A 22,175-nucleotide genomic window follows, 5' to 3' on the forward strand; every position below is an offset into this window, starting at 1 on the left:
TGGGAGGATCTGGAGAACTCTGGTCACTTTCTTGCTACATAAAACTTCTTAGTGCTTGTAAGGAAATGTATTTCAAAAGGTAATTTTTTGCAATTGTGCATTTTTAGATAAATAAAAAAATTATTTCCAAAATAAACACCTTTGTTTAAAAACCTAAGAAGTCCAGTATTAAAGGAAATACAATCCCGCCCCCCATCCAAAAACAGGCCTAGTATGGGTGAAACTGCTCCTACCAGCTGTGGTGTGCAGCTGCTTTTCCAGCAAATGGACAAATGCAGAGAGACTGTCACTGTCCCCGTGGAAAACCATGAGAGGCTTTACCCTCTGAATTGTGGCACATCAGAGCTGTTTTTCCAGAAAGTTTGTTGCAGGATGCTAAGGCTGGGGACTGGCACCAGTTCACTTTTTGAAGCTGCCTGTCAATGCTACACCTCCCCTTTTCACTTAAAAATAATCTGCAGGGGGTCCTTCTGGTTGTTTTTTACAGGGTTATGTAGTGCTGTATGAAACACTGAAATCTCATTAACTCAGGTGGTACAAGCCCAGCATTTTAGGACAAAACAGACACTCAAACTGAATGATGCTGGATCTGCCCTGTATCCTGTCTCTACCTACAGAAAATGGGGCAGGAGTAACAGAAACATCCCCTGATGCCCAGTTACTTCCCTGGGGTGGGGTAGCAGGAGAGCAATGCCTGTTGGAGGTCAAGGGCAGCAGTTCAGAACCACCACTGCTCATTGTTGTCATACCTTTTCCTGTTTCCATCAGGAAAAGAACATTCTATTAAATTAAAACTTGTCCAGTTGGGCTTACACAGAGCAGCTTTCCTCCTGCTGTTCTGTTCCTGCAGTGAGGTGACAAAGCCTTGTTTTCTGCCCTGCCTCACCCGCTGAGCTCTCAGAGCCCCGTCCTGCAGGACGGAGCTGCTGCAGCTCAGCTGCATGAGCCTCCCCTGGGACACAGAGCAGGAATGAGCAGCACAGACATGGAGGGGGCAGAGCCTTCTTTATTGGGTGAGACAGAGCCACTGGGCAGCCCCTGGGGCTCAGGACGTGTCCATGGTCTGCACATTCTCGTCCAACACCTCGATTTCCAGGTGAGCCACGTTCTCTGTGAGAACAGCAGTCGTTCCTTTTGCACACTTGTACCTGCCAAACCTGGGAAAGAAATGGGGGAAATTAGTCTGGAAGATGATACATGGGAAAACTTGCATTTAAATTTTACAGAATCACAGAACAGAATATGCTGAGTTGGAAGGGACTCACAAGGATCAGTGAGTCCAACCCTCAGCCCTGCACAGGACTATCCCCGGGAGTCTCACCATGTGCCTGAGAGTTTTAAAACTGATCAGCTTTAGAAGTTTCCTATAAAAATCCAAAATAAGTAAAGGAACTGTGCCTACTGCAATATCTAAGCTGACTGCACTACCTGACAAAGTTTCAGATAAACCAGCAATTTTAGAAAACTGTGATTATCAAAAAAAAAAAAAAAAATAAATTGCCACATAACTGGAAAGGTCTTTGCAGAAATCAGGGGTCTGGCAGCAAAGGCAGAACTCCATTACTTCCTCAAACTGCCCAAAACTCAAGAGCCTGGTGAAGTTGTGGCAGTGAGAACTTCCCCTGTTCCCTCCACACAGCTGCTCGTGGCTGTAACAGCCTCTGTTCAGCTGCAGGCACAGCCACTCGTGTTCTGTTCAGCTGCCATTCACACACAGGTTGGAGATCACTGACAAAAGGAGGGCTTGCTGGGCAGAGCAGGGATCGCACACAGTTCAGGGTCACTCACCTGTCCCCCTTCTTGTTGGCCACGTCGTAGGGGCGGATGAAGTCCAGCTTGTTCTTGCTGATGACGCAGATGTCGATGTTGCTGCCCGAGCCCAGGTCGTTGTAGATGCCGGCTGCGATGGCGTCTCTCACCAGCTGCTTGGCTTCCCCCTCCTGCAACAGTGAAGGAGCTGTCACTGCCCCAGGGCTGGCATTTCCCAGGACCATCACCAGAGTGCCACAGGGCATGAACAGGGACTATCCAGGGACAAGCCTTTACCCTGCCCATGATCCACCACCCCAGGGTGGATCAGATTTGGTAAAAACAATCTAGGAAGCAAAACTCAGATTTATTTTTGTCTTAATGAATGGAGAAAATAAATTTTACCATTTTTAACTTCCAGGCTTCTGGGCACATGTATGTTCCAGCTGCCTGTCTTGTGTGACAGCTGCACACACATTGGAGTCACTGTAGTTCAGGTACAAGGATTCTCCAGGTCAGGGCTATTTAATCAGCCTTTATAGCACCAAAATTGTTCCTATGATTCTGTAGCATGGCTTGGTTTGCAAAATTTGTCTTCTGATTCTAAGAGGAGCTGTGGGATGGAGCAGCTCTGCTCTGCACAGAGCTGAGCTGGAGAACAGTTGTAATTCCAGTCCAGAGCACAAATGCAGAGAATTTAAAGAAACCTGCTGAAAACACTGCTCAAACAAGTACTGCTCTCAAAATACTGCAGTTAGTTGTTACTATTTAAGTGAAAAGTGAAGCCTTGCTACAGTAATGGATGTGACTGAAACAGAGTTACTGTTTAGACCTGAAACAGCCTGAACCTGAGTGCAACAACTGCCCACGTTACACAATCTGCGTTCACAGGAGGGTCTTCTACATGGAAACATTTCAAGTTCATCTGAATATCCATTAAAATATCACACCAGATCTCTAATCATCACATTCTCACCACCACCACCAAACCACGACTGGTATTGCTGTGGAGGCATCGGGAGTGCTGATGGGACTGACAGCCTTCCCGAGGCATTCCAGGGGCACTGGCTCCCTCTGCAGCTCCCGGCGAGGGCACGTCCTGCCCCTCAGCTGCGCTGACCTGGCCTGTGCCCCGTCACCCGGCAGTGCCACCGTGCCAGGAGAGCAGGCTGTGTCACAGAGATACCCACACACACACGGGTCGACTCAGCAGCCTCTGAAGTCAGAAGCAGTGCAGGTGAGACCCTTCCTTTCTCTCGGGGGGGTGGAAGGAACTGACTTGCCTGTCCCAGAACAGAACAGCAGATGTGAAGCACATCCCTTGGGGCCTGTTCTGTCCAGGCTGGGTGCAGCCCGACTGGAGCAGGACACGGCCTGCACTGAGCCACACAAACAGCTGCAGGTCCTACTTCGCTCCCAGGTTTACCACTATTAGTCTTCATTTAAAAAAAAAAAAAAAAATTATGCTTCCTACTAAGCTACCTAGAACAATAAATACAACCATGCTGTAAAAATAATTCCTGTACCTTTTCTTTTGACAATAAAACCCTGATAAGCAAGTAATTCCTCACTCAACTGGTAGAAGACTGCCACTGATTTGTTGCAGACTAAGGGTATTTCAGTACTAGAGTGCAAGTAAATAAAATGAACCAAAGAAGTATCTGTAGCTCTGTTTTAAAATTTAAGTGGCAGCAAAACCAGAATAATTTCAAGCTACATGAGTGTTAGTGTAAGAAAAGTAGCTTAGGAGTACTACAGCAAATGGGGGTAGATCTGTTCCACTCTTCCTTTTCATTTCATCTTTTTAAGACAACATTGTAAATCTCACAGACTCTATGTTAAATTTTATTAGCTTTTAAAAATGTACTCTATCAACCTACTGTTATCAAAATAATTCTAAAAATACTCATTATAAATACTGTAAAAACACTTACAGCTGTGAGTGCACTGAGGTAGCCACTGCACAGAGAGCCCAGGCTGTAACCTCAGCTCCTTCACTGCCAAGTGCAGCCCCGTCCGTGACCCTGCAGGAATGGTCATTTTAGAAACCCTGCCTCAGTGCTGTTCCTGCTCTTCTTTATACAATTTAGAAAGCTGGCCAGGATAGCCACAAGAAACAGATCCTGCATGGAGCTGAGCAAGGACTGCTATTCCCAGTCACAAAACAGGGGGCTGGCAGGAAACTGCTGACACAGCCTGAAGGAGAGGGGCCTCAATGAGCCACTGTAATAATTAATCTTAAAAAACCCTAAAAGTTCAGAGTATATAAAAGGAGCACTTCCTGCTTTATGGTTGCAAAGACCAAGCTAACTGGGAATATCCTCCTGTGGGGCCCCCAGTGCTCCTTAAATGAGATTACAGCCAGTGATGAACTGTAGGGCCAGCGCGCGGTGACAAGCAGCACTTTATGGAGCGATCTGTCTGTCCCCAGCACACCCCCCACAATGTGTCCCTGGACTCCAATGTGCAGCTCCATTTACCTCCTCCTGACAAATGGGCAGCGCTTGGAAAGCAGCGAGGTCCAGCACGGCAGTAATGGTCAGCACAGCTGTGCCAGGGGGAACAGCCCCCAGTTCATTACACTGACCAGCAGTGCAGCTCCAAAGGGCGCCTGAGGAATAGGGCAGTAAAGGCCAAAATAAATAACTCAGCATGGGAGGCTAATCTGAAACGGTGTTTGATAAATTATTTATAACACAGACAATTGTCTGCATTTAATATTGGCGCTACCGGTAGCGTCTTTAAAAGATGATTTATGTGTTGTAATGCCATTAAGCTTTATATGGGCCCACTGCTGGCTATAAAGTCTGCTGAGATTTAGAGAATGAGTTTTAAACTGTCACTGCAACATCACAGTAGATAGAGGCTGTATTAAATCTTTACTTTAAACCTGTTATCTGGAGAGTTGCAGTTCGCAGGCACTCAGAGCTGATGGATTACCTCTCACGGCTGCTCTGCCGCCAGTCCCAACCTGCACCGAGGAGCAACTTTTACACATTATTCTTGTATATGACTCGAACCAAGTTTCTCTTCCCACTTAAGCAATTTCCAGATTTCAAGTGCTGCTGGAGGAAAAAAGAGACTTTCCTACAGGAGATGAGGGTACTTCTACATGGTATTAATACTGTCTTTACTAACAGCCTGTAAACAAGTTTATCACTGCGCTCCAGCAGCAAAGGGAGCAGCTGGAATGGCTTTGGGAAAGTTATTTCCACAACATTTTGTAACAACTCCACAAGCAAGTTAAACAGGAAATGCCTTTTTCAGATTTCAAAACTCTAGAAATTATTTTTTTTCCTAATTCTTACCAAAACAAAATGAATCCCTCCTGCAGGTCACCAGGATGCTGTTAGAGATGCAATACACACAGTGCAGTTCTCCCACAGCAATTCTTAGAAGAATTTCAAATGTAGTGCATATCAATATTAGTATAAAACGAATATAAGCAGGCAACTATTTATGTAAAAATAAACAAATGCAAATACTTATCACAACAGTCCTTTACAGCAATGAAATATGCTCAAATTACAGAATATAAAAAGTTGATCCTACTTAAAGTGAGAATCCCCAAGACTCCCGTGGGAAGAGAAGGGAAGGGAAAAAAATCACAAGCTTCAGGAAGGACAATGATAATAAAAAAATAAATCCATAAAGGAGTGTTGGGAATTTGGGGGTAGGAAAGCAATACCTCTTGGAGGACAAAAGCACCTAGAGAAGCATAATTAGACTTTGGGAGAGCCACCAGCAGTGCACGGGGTGTGAGGGGCTGTGTGGGGGCTGTGGGGTGGAGATCAGTCCATTTACAATTACAAGTCTTCCACCAAAAAGTGTGCATTTCCAGGGCTGCCTCAGGAGCAAGGAATTACATTCCTTGTCTCTTATTTTTTTTATATTAGACCTATGCATTTTATGGCAGTGTCATTGTGACTAAAGTGTCAGTAAATGTTTATTTTTCTAACCATTTTCTACTAAGAACTTTCCAAACAAACTGCTCTGTAGTCCCTAATTATTATTCTCAGAGATAACAGTTTTTTTCCCTGTTCCAAGGAAGCTGCCTGTGAGCCCAGGCTCCTCCCCACCCCCTCTCTGATATCATACACCACCAGTATAATAAACCACGTTAATATTTCATACCAGGGTGAAATATGCTGGAGTATCAATTCAACATCTGCTGTCTTTAGGGTACTGGCATCCCGCAGAGACACTTTCAATTTGTAATTGAGTTCTATACTGAATTAATCAGCAGTTTATCTTTTTTAGTAAAATAATGTCTTCCCCACTAACCTGGATTTACATTAACAATTTATGTCAAATTACCTGCCAAGGCAAGAAACTTATATGATTCGGAGCTCCTATTCAATAACATTAGCTGCTGTTTGTCATTCCCTGCGTGGGGAGCAGTGCAATCCATATTTCCAATGGCACCGAATTAAATTACAAGCTCCTCTCACAACTACAAGATTTCTTTTAATACCATTCCCACAATCTGACCTAAGAACGAACACGAAAACTCATTGAATCCATCACTTCCTGTATATGGGTGAAGTTCCTGGGTTTTTAGGGAACAGATTCTCAAAAGGAGAACTCGCTCAGCAGCAGCAGAGCTGGAAATGCTGCCAGGCTGCACGTTCTCCTCTGACACTGGGAGAGCCTCAGTAACACAGCAACCCTCGCCCACCCGGCTATGCCAACCCTACAAGAGGCTACAGCTAAAATTCCTTGATGTTACTGCCTGTGAACAAACTCACCTCAAGCACTGACACATCTGCTGTCGAACAAAGCAAATCTCTGTTCACACGACTATTGCTTTACCTCTGACAAAAGGATGGAAGGGAATGAAGGTCAACCTTTTATTTGGAAAAGAAGCCTTGGCCTCTCTGGTAATTTATCCTCCCTAATATCCCAAAGTGCTCCATAAAGCCCGGGCTGGCTCCCAGCTCTGCCTCATCCCCATTCCCTCACAGCAATTGCCCTCGGCCCGGCCGGCCCTCGCTGCGGGAGCGGCACTCGCGCTTTGTGCCATGTGAAATATTTTCCAGTGCATTTTGCCTGTGTTCTGCACTTATGGGAGATACACAAACTGGAACAATTTAAACTGGAACACCTGCTCCTGAGAAATGCATCAAAAATAATTACCTGTCCTCCCCCTACCCTGTGCAGTGAAATGATCTCTTAACACAGAGCCCTGCTTCTGGCCAGCCTGTCTACATTATTATGGACAAAGTTTAAGTGTTACTTTCATAAAGGTGAAGAAATTGTTGCTCTTTGTCAAGCAGCAATGCCCAATTTACACAGAGGCAACATTTGTTTCCCTCAATACAGTCTGCAAAGAGCAAACTGGAAGGTGGCTCTACTGGGTATCACTGGTAACTCAGACTGGTACTTGGGCAGCATCCCACAAACTGGGCTTTGATCCACTCCAAACACCTCACCTGTAATCCCAGCCACTCCACAGCACACCTAGCTGGCACATTCCAAATCAGCCCTTATTTCCTGTTTAGTACCAGTTCCACAAAGGAAATCAATCTGGGGTACAATTCTGAGAAAGAAGATGAAAACTGTACAAACTGTCCAACGTGTCAGGCAGAAACGAGGGACCAGAGGATAATTGTTATCTAACCCAAGAATAACAAACAGGTCCGATAAGCCTTTATTTTCCGGCTGACTGTGTGCACTAACACCCGGTATTTACCCATGAAAATCCGTGTCTCCAGCAGACACTAACACAGCTATGTCAGGACAGCTGAAAAGTGCAGCGCCCCGAGCTCTGGCAGCAAGGAGTGAAGATATGCCACTAACAGCCTCGGCTCCTGTCACTGGGGAATGAAACACACAAACACAAAGTCCTGCTTTTTGTTCACCCAGTCAGATCTCCCCCCCACATTTACTTAAATCTGCGTGTTTGACACCAACAGGGGTTCAAGCAGCTCAGGCAGGCTCTCCAGCCTGGCCTGATCCCCATTGTGTGCCCGCCCAGCACGGGGTGCCCGTCCCGCCGAGTCATTAAGGCGGTGTCAGCTGGAGGATCAGCCCCACACCTGAGCCCGTGGGCACAGCCATTCTGATCTCCATCCCTAATGAACACGGGCTCATCTGCAGCCTGTCACCGCGCCCAGCCCCCCGCACACACCGCCGAGACAACGACTGCTGAAGATGAGAGAGTTCTGACAGGTTCCAAAAATAGCCCAGGACTACTGTCGGTACTTAATAAACAAAAATAATTCCACCATATTGAGGGACAGTAGGAAATGTGAGCACAGGAACATTTGAAGGATCTATGTGTCAGCTGCTTAAAAATGGAAGGAAGTGACATGTTTTCATAATGGTTTGTGCTGTGCCTGATGCATTTTTTAGTGAAACGAGAGGTACACAGTGAAAGCTGCACTCAGGCTACTCTGCCCTCGGGTACAGCAAAGATCCCAGAGCACGTGGAGCATCCAGAGGATGCCACCAAAGCAAACTTGGCCAACAGGGGAAGGCAGACACGGCGCTGGTGGGACAGCAAGCTGCAGGTTTTGGGACAGCACAGCTGCAGCAGGAGGGAGAGCTGTGTTCCATGTGGAACACACTCAGAACAGTCTCCTCTGCTTTTCATCTGTTCTTACCCTCCAGGGTATTTTTGTTTTCATTCAGTACTACTTGATTTCCTGCCACACTTCAGAAACGGTACAAAAAATGACTGTAAATATAATCTCACATATTTGTAGTGATCTATCCTAGAAATAATTATTAAGTATCTGCCAGACTATCTCCTTTAATTTTTTTCCACCTATTCTGTGCTCCTGAACTCATTACTCCAAGATTTACTTCCTTTTCCTTGCAATAGCTCTGCTTTCTGTGGTTTCTACTGGTTCTCTTCCTTTTGGAGCCTCTTTTTATTAAACCTGGCTTTTTTGATGAAATACAGAAAAGAAATGAAGTTACAAGCAGCCTATTTCCTTGCTTAAACAAGAAGGCTACAACACAGCCCCACTGCAGATCAAGTAATTCTTCTACAGACAAAAAGCTTCTACTTTTCAAACACCAGAAATCAAATACCAGAATAAAATATATCCCCTCTCCCCATCTCCTGAGGAATTCAACCACCACAGGATAGATAAACCCAGAATTCCAGCATTTAATTCTGTAGACGCTTTTTTCCCAGATCACGATGGTTTCCATATCCAGTATTTCTTTGTTATTGTTTAACACCAGAAGGCATGAATGCATTTGCAAAATGACTGTGAGGTTTAAAAACCATGTGGCGACTCTACTGGAAGAAAAATTGGCTGCAATGAAAGATCTGAGCTCAAAACACTCCATTAGATGTGCTGTTCTTCCACTTATGTTTTCTAAAGCAGATCTATAGCTGCCCACATGACAGATTAATATTGTTCCACAGTAGTTAGGTGCTTGGCATTACATTTTTGAAGCATCTACAGGCCTTGAGGGCTGAAAGTGTTCCCATGCTCGGCGCTCTGTAATGGTTCCTCCAGAGGCCAGCGCTCCTCCCAGCGCCCCTGCCTCCATAAATCAGGCTGCACGAGTGGCACTGGTCCCTCTGAAGGATGGTGGGGACGGATCACCTGCCGGCTCTGCAGCAGGGACAGCACCATCACACAGCACTGACAGAGCATGTGCTGCTTAAAGCTGAAGACACACTAAGCCCATGGAAAAAAACACATCCTGCTGGTGTTAGCACGCCTCAGGCAGTGGGAGAAGCTTCAGCAACTCATCTTCAAAAGGCAGAGAGCCAGGGCTCTAGAAACCTGCAAAAATTGGCTAAGCCTGCAGTCTTTTTCTTATTTTATTATTTTATTTTTTTTTTTAGTTGAGCATCTTCAAAGTCTACAATTCTAACTGTAGGGCACAGCAGCTGCCACTGCAGATTTGATCCTCTCAGCTTTTGGCAGCTCTCAACTTGAAATTCTAGCAAAAGAATTTTTCAAGTTGCTATTATTGCCTGTCATGGATTTATAAATATTGTGCACTATCTGCTGTGGCACGGCTCTCCTGGGACACCAGTGCATGCCAAAAGCATAACAGAATGAAAAACAGTTCCTATTCTTCAAATAAATGCTAATTTTTTTTTAACTGCGCTCACACGATGCGTTTGGTGATCAGCTTCAATAGTACAGAATATATATCAGAGGCAAAAAAGCTGATTGTCTTTTCCAGTAGTATTCAGCTGCTACTTTCATTAAGCTTGTTTAATTACATTCCAGATGCTAATTTGCAAGTTGATACCAGAGGGTGCAGGACAGTTTGCCTTTGAATCATTTTTCTGTGATGTGATGGTCTTGAAGCACACCACTACCCTCCAGTAGCCCTAGCAAGATATTCTGACAATTAGTGCAAGAGAAAGGAGCATTGATCTTGACAGGAAAATAATAATTTTCTACCTATTTCATTAAATTAATCTCCAGGAATTTTAAGTTTATTTTCAATGCCATTTCATAGGAAGTTTTATGTAAAATATACATAGCATATTTCAGATTTAATTTGGATTAACTTCAATAGAAATATTTGTTATTTTGTTAATTTACTGTAAAAAAACCCCACATCTGACTCAAAAGGTAAATATTATAAGCTGGCAGCCATAAGAGAGTATGAGGAAGTGTTTAAAAGCTTTAGGACCTGAAAGTTTGCTGGTTAATACACTTCCTGAATTGTTACTAGATATCAGATTATCCAGGAAAACCAAAGGAAGAGTTAAGGTACATGCAAGTCTCAAAATCTAAATAACTATTTCAACAAATTGGTAGGCTGCATTTCTACATGCTTGTTATAACAGTGACTATCTGCTGCCACTTATGGTTGTGTGTGAAGACAGTTTAATGAGGATGACCTTTCTAAATAGGAAAATTTGGAGATTTACCAATTTTTGGTGCCTTTTTCGGTTGCTCTTACACAGAAAATGACTTAAAATACAAGCTTGAAATCTCGCTGAGAATCAGATGAAGATCTGATTGCACAGCACAGCTCTTTGCCATTTGTATCTCTGCAAGAGGATTGTTGTGCTGTAGCTGTTGATTCCCAGGATTTCAGTCCATGTTTTCAGTGGAACAGCACACACACCAAGTGCACAGTCAGCCAGGAGGCTGGAAAAGGAGACTGCCATTCTTCCAGCAGCACGAGGGGAGAGGGGAAAACAGAGAGTCTCCCTCTCTGGAGTGGCTCTCTCAGCCATCTGTTGTAATGCTCCCTCCCAGCGACACTGGAGTGCCTACTGAAAGTACTGCAGTATTTCTGGGAACATTTATAAATACACTGAAGACCAGGAGCTCAGAGTCTGCAGACAGTGCCCAAAACAGCGTGGCACCGCAGGAGCCCTGATCCGACTGCGTGTCTGTAACTTGGCACACCTGCAGCTACTGCACAAGCACGGACAGGGCAGGAGCCAGGCCAGGGATAGCTGGAAAACCGCTTGTTACCAACACTTCAGCAATTAACTAATGGCAAACCTCTGAAAACAGGCGGGGAGTTTTGTTTTAAATCAGCTGGTATCGGACATGGAGCCTCGTCAGGACAGGGAACAAGAGATCACATCTGAAATCATCAGCTCTACAGAGAACTCCGTGGCCTGATGGGACCATCACCCAAACACAGTGCCCTGGAAGGGGAGGAACTGACCCACAGCAGCTGAGCCACAAAAACGAAGAACATCCAAAGACCTCTGCTGGTGTAAACAAACTTTCCTTTTCCACATTACTCAGGGATACTGGAGAGCTGCAGAATTTCTTTTATCTGCATTTTAGACTGAAATGATTGTGCTGTTAGTGTTACAAGTAATTTTTAATGGGTTCAATTTTCAATTTTGTGTTCAATTCTCATTTTTTCTTTACTGTGGAATTATTAATCAATTGGAATGAGAAGAAGTGTTCACAGAAAGTCTGAAGAGATCAATGTGGTTTAAGAGGGCTTGACATTACTGAGGCATTTAACAAAATACAGTTACAGAAAGCCCTGTAATTGCTTTGGGGTTATTTTCATCAACAGTGGGTCTGGAGACAACTGGATTTTCAGGGTTTAATTTAGGAGCACTGAACATGGTGTAACCAAGTGTAAGGAAACCCTATAGAAAATACAAAAATAATGCACTGCATCCATCTGTAACCGAACAGCTTGTTCTGGTCTTATGACACTCAGATTTTAGCTCTCCTGAATGATTCTAACAACCTAACATTTTTCAATTTCTATCAGTGTCAGCAGCAAAACACAAACCCCACAACCGTAACAGTTTTCTGATAATCAGTTTTCAAGTAGATGTTAAATTGCAGACACTAGTTCTGAACACACCAAATCAACCAGGATTGTTTCATGTACTACTCGAACACTTTTTTGTAGCATTCTCTTTTCAAGACTGAGAGAGAAGGACTGACTGATAAAAAAACAGCAATACTGACTGTGCAAGGACTGGTAAATTCCTGAAGTCAACTATAACCAGTAAACTGTATGTTTGTAAAACTTTCATCTACATTAAAAGCACATATTTTTCCATATGGAAACATAGTTTCTTGCAAATTTATTTTATCCACCAATTTTTACAACTTTACACTAAGTTGGCAGTAGTACATTTTAAATGCAGCACAACTAGAGCAGTTTTAACTTCTTTAAAGCCTCAAACCTCCTAAATTCTTGTGATCAGAGGGATTATTGAGGGAAGAAACAGTGAGATTTCAAAGCCCAAGACTCTTACCTCCATGTCGGGTTTGTACTTGTCCTCGAACACTGCCATGGCTGCCAGAGATCCGGAACCTGTGGTGACAACATCAGGACACCCCTTTAGCCATGCAGTTACAGATGGTACGTTTTTAGAGAAATCTATCACACATTTCAGCAGCACAAGGCAGAGTGAAGCCCAGCCCAGCTCACCACACACTCAGAAGTGCCTGTGCTAAGTCCAGCACCTCATTTAAGCCCAGAGGCGCAGCTTTTGTGCCCACACGAGGCACAGTCCCGTCCCCAGAGCCTTTTGCTTCTGACCACTTTGAACACCAGATATGACAATGAGGTTAGAGAAGGAGTTAATGGAATCCCTACTCCTCCACCGCTCCTGCCTCAGCAGAGGGGATGTGGGAATGGGGAGGTGGCTCGGACAAGCTGGCAGGGTCGCCCCCACACACGGAGTGGTAACCCAGCCACGGGAACAGGGCAGGGGCTGCTGCCACCAGCTCTGTGTCCCCCAGCGACCTGCAAACAGCCTACTGTGCATTCACTCTGGGCATTACTTTTACACTGAACAGTAACCGCTGAACAAGGTGACAGAGAGGAAACCATGAGTTCAGTGTTCCTTCTCCAGAAGGGAGGAGGTGCAAGTGCAGTGGAACAGGAGCCATCTCTGCCCAAAGCACTGGGACTGCAGGGCTATAAATGGGCTTGCCACAAATTCATACAAAAAGCAGGATGATACTATTTGAAACTGTAACTTGCTTTGTTCAGAAAGAGTGAGCCTTCAGGAAGATTATCTTGTCTGTCTGTGGCCCTATCCATATTTCAGAGAGCACTACTTTTGGGGAGTGAATAAAGTTACCTGCAATTTTTTACTCCAATTAGAAGATTTTTTGGCATTTATTACTTTTTAACTTGTTTTGCATACCGCTATCTGTTTAGCTGGGTCACAGAGAAAGCCATATTTCCTATTTAAAATGATTTGTGTATATCGCTTGACCACCTCAATGGTTTAGTGAAAGCAAAAGGCAGCGATTAAACAGTTTCAAATGAGGTGTCCTGCTGATTTTATCAAGTCTGCTGAATGTATAATGAAAAAGGAGAAGCTGACAGTGACACTGTTGAGAAAATACAGACTACCTTAGCTGAACCATTTAAGGAGGTCCAATTATAGATCAAATTTAAAGGGTTGAAACAGCAGATTTACAGACACAAATCAATGAACATGGTAATCCCGATGAATATGACAGATATTCCTGTTACAGAATATTGCTGTGGTTGAGGATCATTACCTTTACAGTACCAAATACATCACATCTAAAAGCAGTAGGACACTCTAAGTGTGTACTTGTATTACAGGCAATGACTATTCATTTACACCTTGGAGCAATACACAACTCCATTTTTTAAATGCTGAAACTGGGAATAAAACAGATTTTTAAGCAGAAATGAACTGCTGATACAAACAGCTGATATCACAGAGCAAATCACAAATAAGAGGAATTTTACTGATCCTTCAAACAAGGTCAAAATAAGGTGTGGGCCAAAACAAATACAGGACCTGAACCACAAAATAATAATTCTTCTGGAATGACATAGGAACATTTCTAATGAGGAAAAAAAATATCTGAGCTATGGTCTCAAACCAGGGCTACATTCTTGCTCCACCCAAATGAAGGCCTACCATGAGCAGAATGGAAATCCTCATAGCTGGGAAACAATCCTGCCCTTGGAGAAGGGTTATTTGACAAAATTAGAGTGCAAAGACTAAAAAACATGCAAGAACAAAATATAAAAGGTATAAATGCACAATTTGACTGAAATTAATACATTAGCTACTGAGCTAAGAAAAAGTGGTCTTAATTCCTTAAAAATTCTACTGACAAGTAAAAATTATTGATAACAATCTCATACATGGCTCAGGTTGGATCAATTCCTCCAGCTCCTTTTAAAATAAATTCCCAAAAGAACCAATGAAAAAAGACAAAATAAAAAGGCAGGGGGAACCTTACGTTACAGTACATGAAATCCTTTATACATAATTACACTTAATTATTTATCTATGTTACCAACACATAATAAATGCCAAATCCAGAATCAACTTTAAATAACTAAATACAGACAAGTCCTACAGTGTAAATTTTCAAAGAGTTGTTGATTAGCTTAATTAAACCAACATACAGACATTTACATCTGAAAACCAAGATTCTAAGGAGGTTCTAACAGAACAGAAAGCTGGAAAAGCTGAACAGATTCGTTTGCTTTTTTCTCTAGTGCTTATAAATCCCAAACATAAGCTTTATAAGCTTGCATTTAAAAACTGCCTTAGCAAAAGCCTCCCAGCACAGCTAAGTGTTCTCTGAAAGAACAGATTTTATCTTAAACAGCACAGTGAAAATTCTGCACTCTTCCCAGCACCAGGTGTAAGCCACACCTATGGGTGAACACTTCCCAGCATCTCCACCAAAACAAACCACGTGCTGTTTGCCCACTGCAGCGGGAAATCCTGGCACACAGACACCCACCTGTGGCACAGGAGCAGGGAAAGCCCACGTGCCCTGTGGGGACAGCACCAGCCCCTGGGCAGTGCCCAGCAGCCAGGGCCAGGCACTCCCAGCCTGGCTGAGAGCTCCACTGTCCCAGGACACCCACTGCCCCCTCCTCAAATTCCACACACCACCCAAACAACCCCACAGCGCTCCAAGCACTTCAACTGCCTCGTGAAAGCTGCATTGTAACAGCAGAGCAGGCAATAAAATCTGGGAACTTAAGTAAACACTGCAATAAGGTTTTCTTATTGCAGTTCCTATAAAAACACAGAAAACTTGGATATTAAGGGTCTGTGGAGAACTTGTTTGTATGTGTGGAAACAGCTGCTCTCTTGTCCGTGCACTCGCACAATAATTCATTTTTAACAAGCATGCTTTGCCTTTATGTAGAAACAAGCTTCACAATTCCCAAACATAATGTCTGGAGAAAGATAAAATCCAAACACAGCAAAACACCATCCATTAATTAGGGATGGACTTCCCACCTCATACACACAATAACTGATTTCAGTCACCACCAGTTCGGACTCAGCCCTCCTCAGGTACAGCAGTTCAACCTCAAATCTATCAGACCCTTCAGGGAAGCTGGGGAGTAAAATGTCATTGAACATCCACCTGAGCTCAGGTTCAAGAGACACCACACCAGGTGTTTATCTTAGGTAAGGTTTCAAACTAAGCTCAACACACAGCCGATGCAGAAACAGGAAATTTCCTCTGTTGGATTTTTTTTTTTACATGTTTAAAGTTCCTCTTTCTGCTGTGCACGAGCACTAAGAATTAAAACAAAGAATGATTTGTAAAGTTATCATTTATTTCTATTATATACCATTCAGTGAGAAACCCTTTCAGGTGGATCTTTAGAACCCATTAACTGCTAGGAATGGTTACATTTAACACCCTTGGAAACACAACCACCAAGAAAAACATACCATTTCAATTCCAAAGAAATTTTTTTGCAAACATTTTCAGTAAGCTACACTTCAGAAACAAATACTCAGGAAGTCTTAATTTAGTATTTTAATATATTAAAATATTGACTGCCAAGGAAATTCTAAAGAGCTACAGCAGCTGAGAGGTAAAGCTCTACTCTGAGAAAAATGCTTTTCAGTCTGACGACTGGCATGAACAAGGTAAGTTACAAGACGATAAGAGAATTTATTTTTTTCTTAAATAGCATTGGTCATTTCCTGAATTTTCACAACAAAGTTATTAAATTTCCTGGATGCAGTTGTAATAAATTCACTTTAAAAATACTATCTGGTCTTCACTTGAGCAGCTGTACCACTTCAGTATGCCTTTAAAGTGAAAGATAATTACTGATACATAGCAAAAAAATCCAGCTGACAATAATCTTTGTGTTTTGTAACTGCAGGAGATTCTCTAAAAGAGATGAACTGGACCTTTTCCGCAGAACCTTCACTGCAGACAAGTTCTTATTGCTAAGTACAGTCCATTTCTTCACCCAAGGACCTGTTTGCTACCCCACCTGCCACACTGGAGGATGTGCAGAGCCTTGAGAGAGCAACATTTAGCACTTCCTAATCCATCACTGCCAGGGCTCCCTGACAGGGCATTTATTCACACGCACTCATTGTTATTCAATTTGCTGCTCATCCCAGGTAAAAATTCCGTGATCTCCGCAGCCCCACGGCCTGGGATCATTTTTCAGCCGGATCCTGGCTGGGGGCTGGCTCCCAGCAGTGGGAGTGCTTGCTCTGCAGCACGACACTGCCAGTGCATGAAGAGCTGATTTATGAATATGAAGCACCACTGGCACCAGGGGAGCAGCTCCAGCCACCAGAGACCCCCGAACACTCCGCCTGCTTCCGAAAGCTCAACTACACACTCCGAGTGCTTTAATTTTATGCATGCATTTCATTAGAAGTCTTGGCCAGAAGCTTTCCTAGACAAGCCAAGCCATCAGACAATCTTGCATCGTTTGCTGAAATCCAATTTTGTCCTTTGTCAGCATAAACAGTTTAATTTGATGTTCTCACTCCTGAGTAAGCACCAAGTACCTTTTAAATTTTCCTTGCAAGGCAGGACACCACTGTGTCCATCCACAGACAAACTCCAGCACATCAAAATAAAATCCAACTTCTCAACCTTCTTTCCTACTTAATACTGAATTTCCAGAAGCTAACTGGCCAAAAATATCTACCCTGATTTACACAAATTGCCTTTAGAACACTTGGGGAAAAAAACAACAAACAATAGATCAGGCTAAATAAGACTGAAATACAATTCCAGTTGCTATCTACGATTTGAATCTTGATAGTTTCCCTGCTGTCTCAATTCTATCTTTCACCTATATGCATAAGCTACTTTTCTACTAAATTGTATCCTAGTCACTGGTGGAAGTAGCAGTGCACCAGGAGTGGGAAGGGAAAGGACACTGATGCTGAGCAGGGCTCTGTGTGACAATGTGACCAAAGGGAGCGTGTAAGCACCAGCCAGACCTGGTACTGCCGACAGCAAATCAAAGTTTAAGCTACAAGGAACTTAATCCATTGATATTCTACTTCCTATTGGTTTGAACTTAGCCTGCTACCGTGTTATTTTTGTGGAGAGAAAGAATATTGGGCAGGATTTTCAGAAATGCCACCTGTTAAAGCAGGAAGGTCACGGTGTACCCAGCGGAGAGCGCAGGGCTGGCTCCAGGGAAGCAGGGCCGCGATGCTGGGAGCGGGCAGCGCTGTGGATCGGGGATGGGCAGCGCGAACCCCGCACAACGACACACGCGACGGGCCGGCCGTTCCCGGGGCAGCGGCGCCATCCCGCGGCCCCGCACCGCCACTGCAGGGCCAGCTGTGCGGGCCATGGCACTCCTCACATGGCACTGCCACTGTCACTGCCACTGCCGGGCCATGGCACTCCTCACAGGCACTGCCACTGCCACTGCCACTGCAGGGCCATGGCACTCCTCACAGGCACTGCCACTGCCACTGCAGGGCCAGCTGTGCGGGCCATGGCACTCCTCACAGGCACTGCCACTGCAGTGCCCACAGGACACAACCCCTCACCCCTGCAGGACACCCCACCGAGCTGTTCGATCCAGAGGTGCCACCCAGGCGCAGCAAAGATCAAGGAAAATCTATGAATTTACATTTTCCTGTCGCAGAACCAGCGTAAAAGCCGCACCAGGCATAGGCTGAACCTGATTTACTAATCCCATGCACTGCAGTTTCAGATCAGTTCTCTGATACGTCTGTTTGGACTCTCCATCACACTTGCATGGTTCTACCAAAAACAAGCTTCCCTTTAAAACTGCCCGAGTTCCCCAAGTGAAATTTATATGAACCACAAGTCAGGACTTCAGTCAGTAAGCCACACTTCCAGGAATTTTTTTCATTCAGCAAGTTTTTGGGAATCCCACAATTCTCATGTGGGGAAGGCACACAGCACAGCTCCTAATACCAGCTTTTTGTCAGCTGAGAGTTAAATAATATTCCAGCCAGTATTCCAGAGCACCCGCCTTATAAATGCAGGCACACCTTTACCTTTGAAGTCTGAGGCCCGTGCAGCTCTCAGCAAACAAAAGGGAATTCAAATAAAAGCACTTTAAACAACAATCTGAGGTGTTCCCCGTTCAGTCACTCACCCATGGTGACGTAGGGCAGCTTGTCAGTCGATCCGTGGGGGTAGATGCTGTACAGGTGAGGGCCTGTGACGTCCACTCCCCCCAACACCAGGGCAGCACCGATGTAGCCTTGGTACCTGGGAGCAAGGTTTGTCTGTGAGTCTGAAACCCACCACGCAGCTGTGGTTCTGTTTAACACAACATCGGCGTGGGAGAACTGTCCCACAGCTACCCAGTACAGCTCTACCACCAGCTGGGAGCAATACATTAAGAAATTCGGGAAAATACAGTTTATTTCAGTGTCCAGCAGACATTCTGAGGCAGTGACTCTATTGCAAGTCACATAAAACTCCCTGTTTTACAGGTCTGCACATTACATTGTTACTGGCCCAGCCATCTCACCAAAGGTACAAGACAGTTCTTCATGGGTGTGATTAACAGTCTTTCAAATTAATACCTTTCTATTTTTGCCATGTGATCACTGCACCACGGCACAACTATAGTATCAATTCTCTAAAATTTTGATTTATCTTCCATCTCAGTTTAAAGGCCTGCCCAGTAAAGAGAAATCAGAAAGTCTTGTTATGAAGGGTAAGGAGGCTGAGGGAGGTTTTAACAGCACTGTTAAACAACAAGAAGCCCCCTCAGTTACCTGAACAGCATCTGCTTGAGCATCTGGTTGGCCGTGACAACCCTTGGAAGTCGTCCCGTGGACAGGGAGTGGAGTTCCAGGTTGGAGGAGATCAGCTGAGTTGTCATCTCAGTGTCTGCAGCTGTTCCAGCACCACAACAACTGAAAAGCATTATGAGCAAGTTAGGAAAAGGTGGGGAAGGCAGGGGAGGCAAAAGCCTCTATGCTTTATGCAACAAGTAGAAATTTTCTCTTTGTAAAACTGAGAAAATTAGGTTCTCATACAGTCAGCATTTTCAGAGCAAGAAACAAGATAGCCTGCTTAAGTGTAAATAGAAAACCACAAATCCTCAAGCCTTGCTAATAAATTATCATTTTCAAGCACATCTTAATATTTGGTGTTAGCAAAGGACAGAGCTAAAAACCCCAGTACCATTACCAACACCATCACACGGTAATAGACGTAATTAACCATTTATTACACAATAAACAGCATCAACACTTACTAGATATTGGGGGAAATGAAGTGTATTTTTGAACAGTTCTTGTCAGCAACAACCATCCCCTCGGTTGCTCTCGTATCCGCTCCGAGGACGACGCCATCCTAGAGGAAGGGAGAATTATTGCGGCTCTCCCCAGGGCCGTTCCCGGGGGCCGGGACAGCGCGGGTGACTCAGCAGCAGCAGCAGCAGCGGAGCCTCTGCCGCGCCGGGGCCTCCGCGGGCCCGGCCTGGCCCCCGCCCCTCACCTTGAACACGACGCCGGCGATGGTGGTGCCCGTCTTGCGCGGCGCGGGCACCCGCAGCCCCTTCTGGGCGAGCTCGGCCTCCAGGAGCGCGTTCCTGCAACACAGCGCAGTGAGGCGGCCGGAGGGGTCCCCGGCGCTCCCCCGGCCCGGCCCGGCCCGCTCCCCCCGCACCCCCGGCCCGTTCCACTCGCCCCGCTCCCTCAGCCCGTCCCGCTGCCCGCGCTCACCGCGCGCAGTTGTCGAAGCTGAAGCCGCCGGCGGGCGCGCTCAGCACGGACAGCGCCGCCATGTTCCGCCGGCAGCCACGGCCGCGGCCTCAGCGCTTCCGGGGCAGCGGCACCGCCACGCCCCGCCCCGCCCGCGCGAAATGGCGGCGGCGCCGACCGGGGGAGGATGGGGGGGCCTGGGGATGGGGGACCCTATGGATGAGGGGCCCTGGGGATGGTGGGCCCTGGGGATGGGGGGCCCTGTGGGCACAGGGGGAGATGAGGGGCAGGCACCGCGGGATCCTGAAGGCTGGAGGGGACCTTTGAGATCATCCAGTCCAGCACTGCCACTGTAACCCCCAAAGCACTGCCCCCCATCACCCAGTACCGCTTCCAGACGCCTCTTGAACACCCCCTGGCCTGCCCTGGGCGGTTCAGTGTGAGCACCCAAGCAGCGAAAACATTTGTCTGACTTCGAATCTGAGTCTGCCCTGTCCACGGGTAGTAATAATAATAATAATAATGGCCAGTCTTCGCGAGCGAAGATCCAGGGAAGGTCTTCACACCTTCCAGCCTGTGCATTGGATAGTATGACTTGTCTAAAGGGTTTTGTAAGAAGCTCTGAGAGTTTCAAAGAGAAGGACGAAATGGGGGGCGGACCCCAACTTTTTTGTTTCAATCTTGCAAAGAATATGTAACTGCATGAGGAAATGGAAACCGACCTAAAATTGATGTGCTGTTGATGTAATGGTTCTTTAAGGAAAGAAAATAGACAGATGTCCATTTTCGAAATCAGGGGAGTCCTGCTGTATGTCAAGGTCAGTAAAATTAATTTGGTGTTTTCTGGGTAAACTACATCCGACCACCAACTTAACTTCTCCTCCAGTGTCCTGACCCATTAAAGGAAAGTGCTAATGTATCCACAGAGAACAGAACTTCTGAAATCTACCACATATCTAATGTGCCTTCTACATGTGTAAGTGCCTGAAATTAAAAATCCTGTTGATTAAAATGAGGTGTTTTGGTTTTTTTTGTTCCAAACATTAAATGTTAATTATGTGGGGCTCTTTCTCTTGCAGAACAACACAACCACGTACGTGGCTCATTGGCTTCTTGCCTAAAGGAAACTTTCTCCAAGTATAGAAGTATTTTACCAGGGAAGCGCCTTCCTTCTCGAGGCAGGTCGTGCCTGGAGCGCGATGCCGTCGGAGCGGGTGCCGTTGCTGAGAGGAGCTCCCGCTTTCATTCCAAGAGGAGTGGCGGCTCCCACATCAGACGTGGTGCAGCCTCCCTCTGAGCAGCACCCTGTCAGCACACGGCCTGCTCACAGAGCTGGGCTCCCACGGCTCCACCCTCATCTACATCCCTGCAGTGTCCCTCCCAATTACTGAAAAATGAGTTCTCTCCATCAGGGTGTTCCTCAGGTGAAAGTAAACAAACAGAAATGCTGGGCTGGGCAAACCTACTGGGCGATGTCTGCTTTTTCCTCCAGTGCTCAAAGTACTTGCCAATGGAAGAGAACAAAAACAGCCACAGGGAAGAAAACCAAACCCCAGCCTCTTTCTTGACTGTGCCAATCTTGCAGAGAAAAGCTACCAGACCACAAAAGACCATGTTTAAGACAAACACACAGAGAGCCTGCACTCTGCACCCTGTTCTCCCCTTCTTTCAGCCTGTGGGTAACTGAAATCCCATGTTCTTGTACACCAGTAAGGCTGGGAAGCTGTCTGAGAGACAGAATATCCTGCTGCCAGATGCTCTTTTTTCCTTCTAACACAGTTGTTTTTCTCTTCACTTGATAAAGTTAAAATAAACAGTCTCTGGGGTGACTTACAGGCGTCAAAATTGGATTGGCATACAAACTGTAGAGCAGTTGGTGGTGGGGAGTCTGGGGAAAAGGAAACAGCAGGTTTTAGCTAGAGGGGACAACAGCTTTATTTCCCTCTTGGTCCTTGACAACTAAGCAGATGTCCTGCAGTTATTGTTTTACCTTCTAGTAATATAGAGCCTTTCCAGATCCTCCCAGGTGTGCGACTGGCTCTTCTGCAGATGTGCAGGTACC

At 45.4% G+C, this 22,175-nt stretch overlaps 1 protein-coding gene across 1 annotated transcript; it reads right to left on the reverse strand.

The window, feature by feature from the left end:
• Positions 1-988: 988 nt before the first annotated feature.
• Positions 989-20,237, reverse strand: PSMB7 (proteasome 20S subunit beta 7). The gene is made up of 8 exons (XM_050319710.1): positions 20,135-20,237; positions 19,908-20,001; positions 19,666-19,763; positions 19,181-19,321; positions 18,550-18,665; positions 12,428-12,486; positions 1,789-1,940; positions 989-1,157 (listed from the first exon to the last, which is right to left on the reverse strand). Exons 1-8 carry the CDS (start codon positions 20,194-20,196, stop codon positions 1,046-1,048), a joined length of 834 nt encoding a protein of 277 aa, XP_050175667.1. The 5' UTR covers positions 20,197-20,237; the 3' UTR covers positions 989-1,045.
• Positions 20,238-22,175: the final 1,938 nt, after the last annotated feature.

This window comes from Myiozetetes cayanensis, unplaced genomic scaffold (genome assembly GCF_022539395.1).
Source record: "Myiozetetes cayanensis isolate MyiCay16 unplaced genomic scaffold, myiCay2020 scf23, whole genome shotgun sequence".
NCBI lineage: Eukaryota > Metazoa > Chordata > Aves > Passeriformes > Tyrannidae > Myiozetetes > Myiozetetes cayanensis.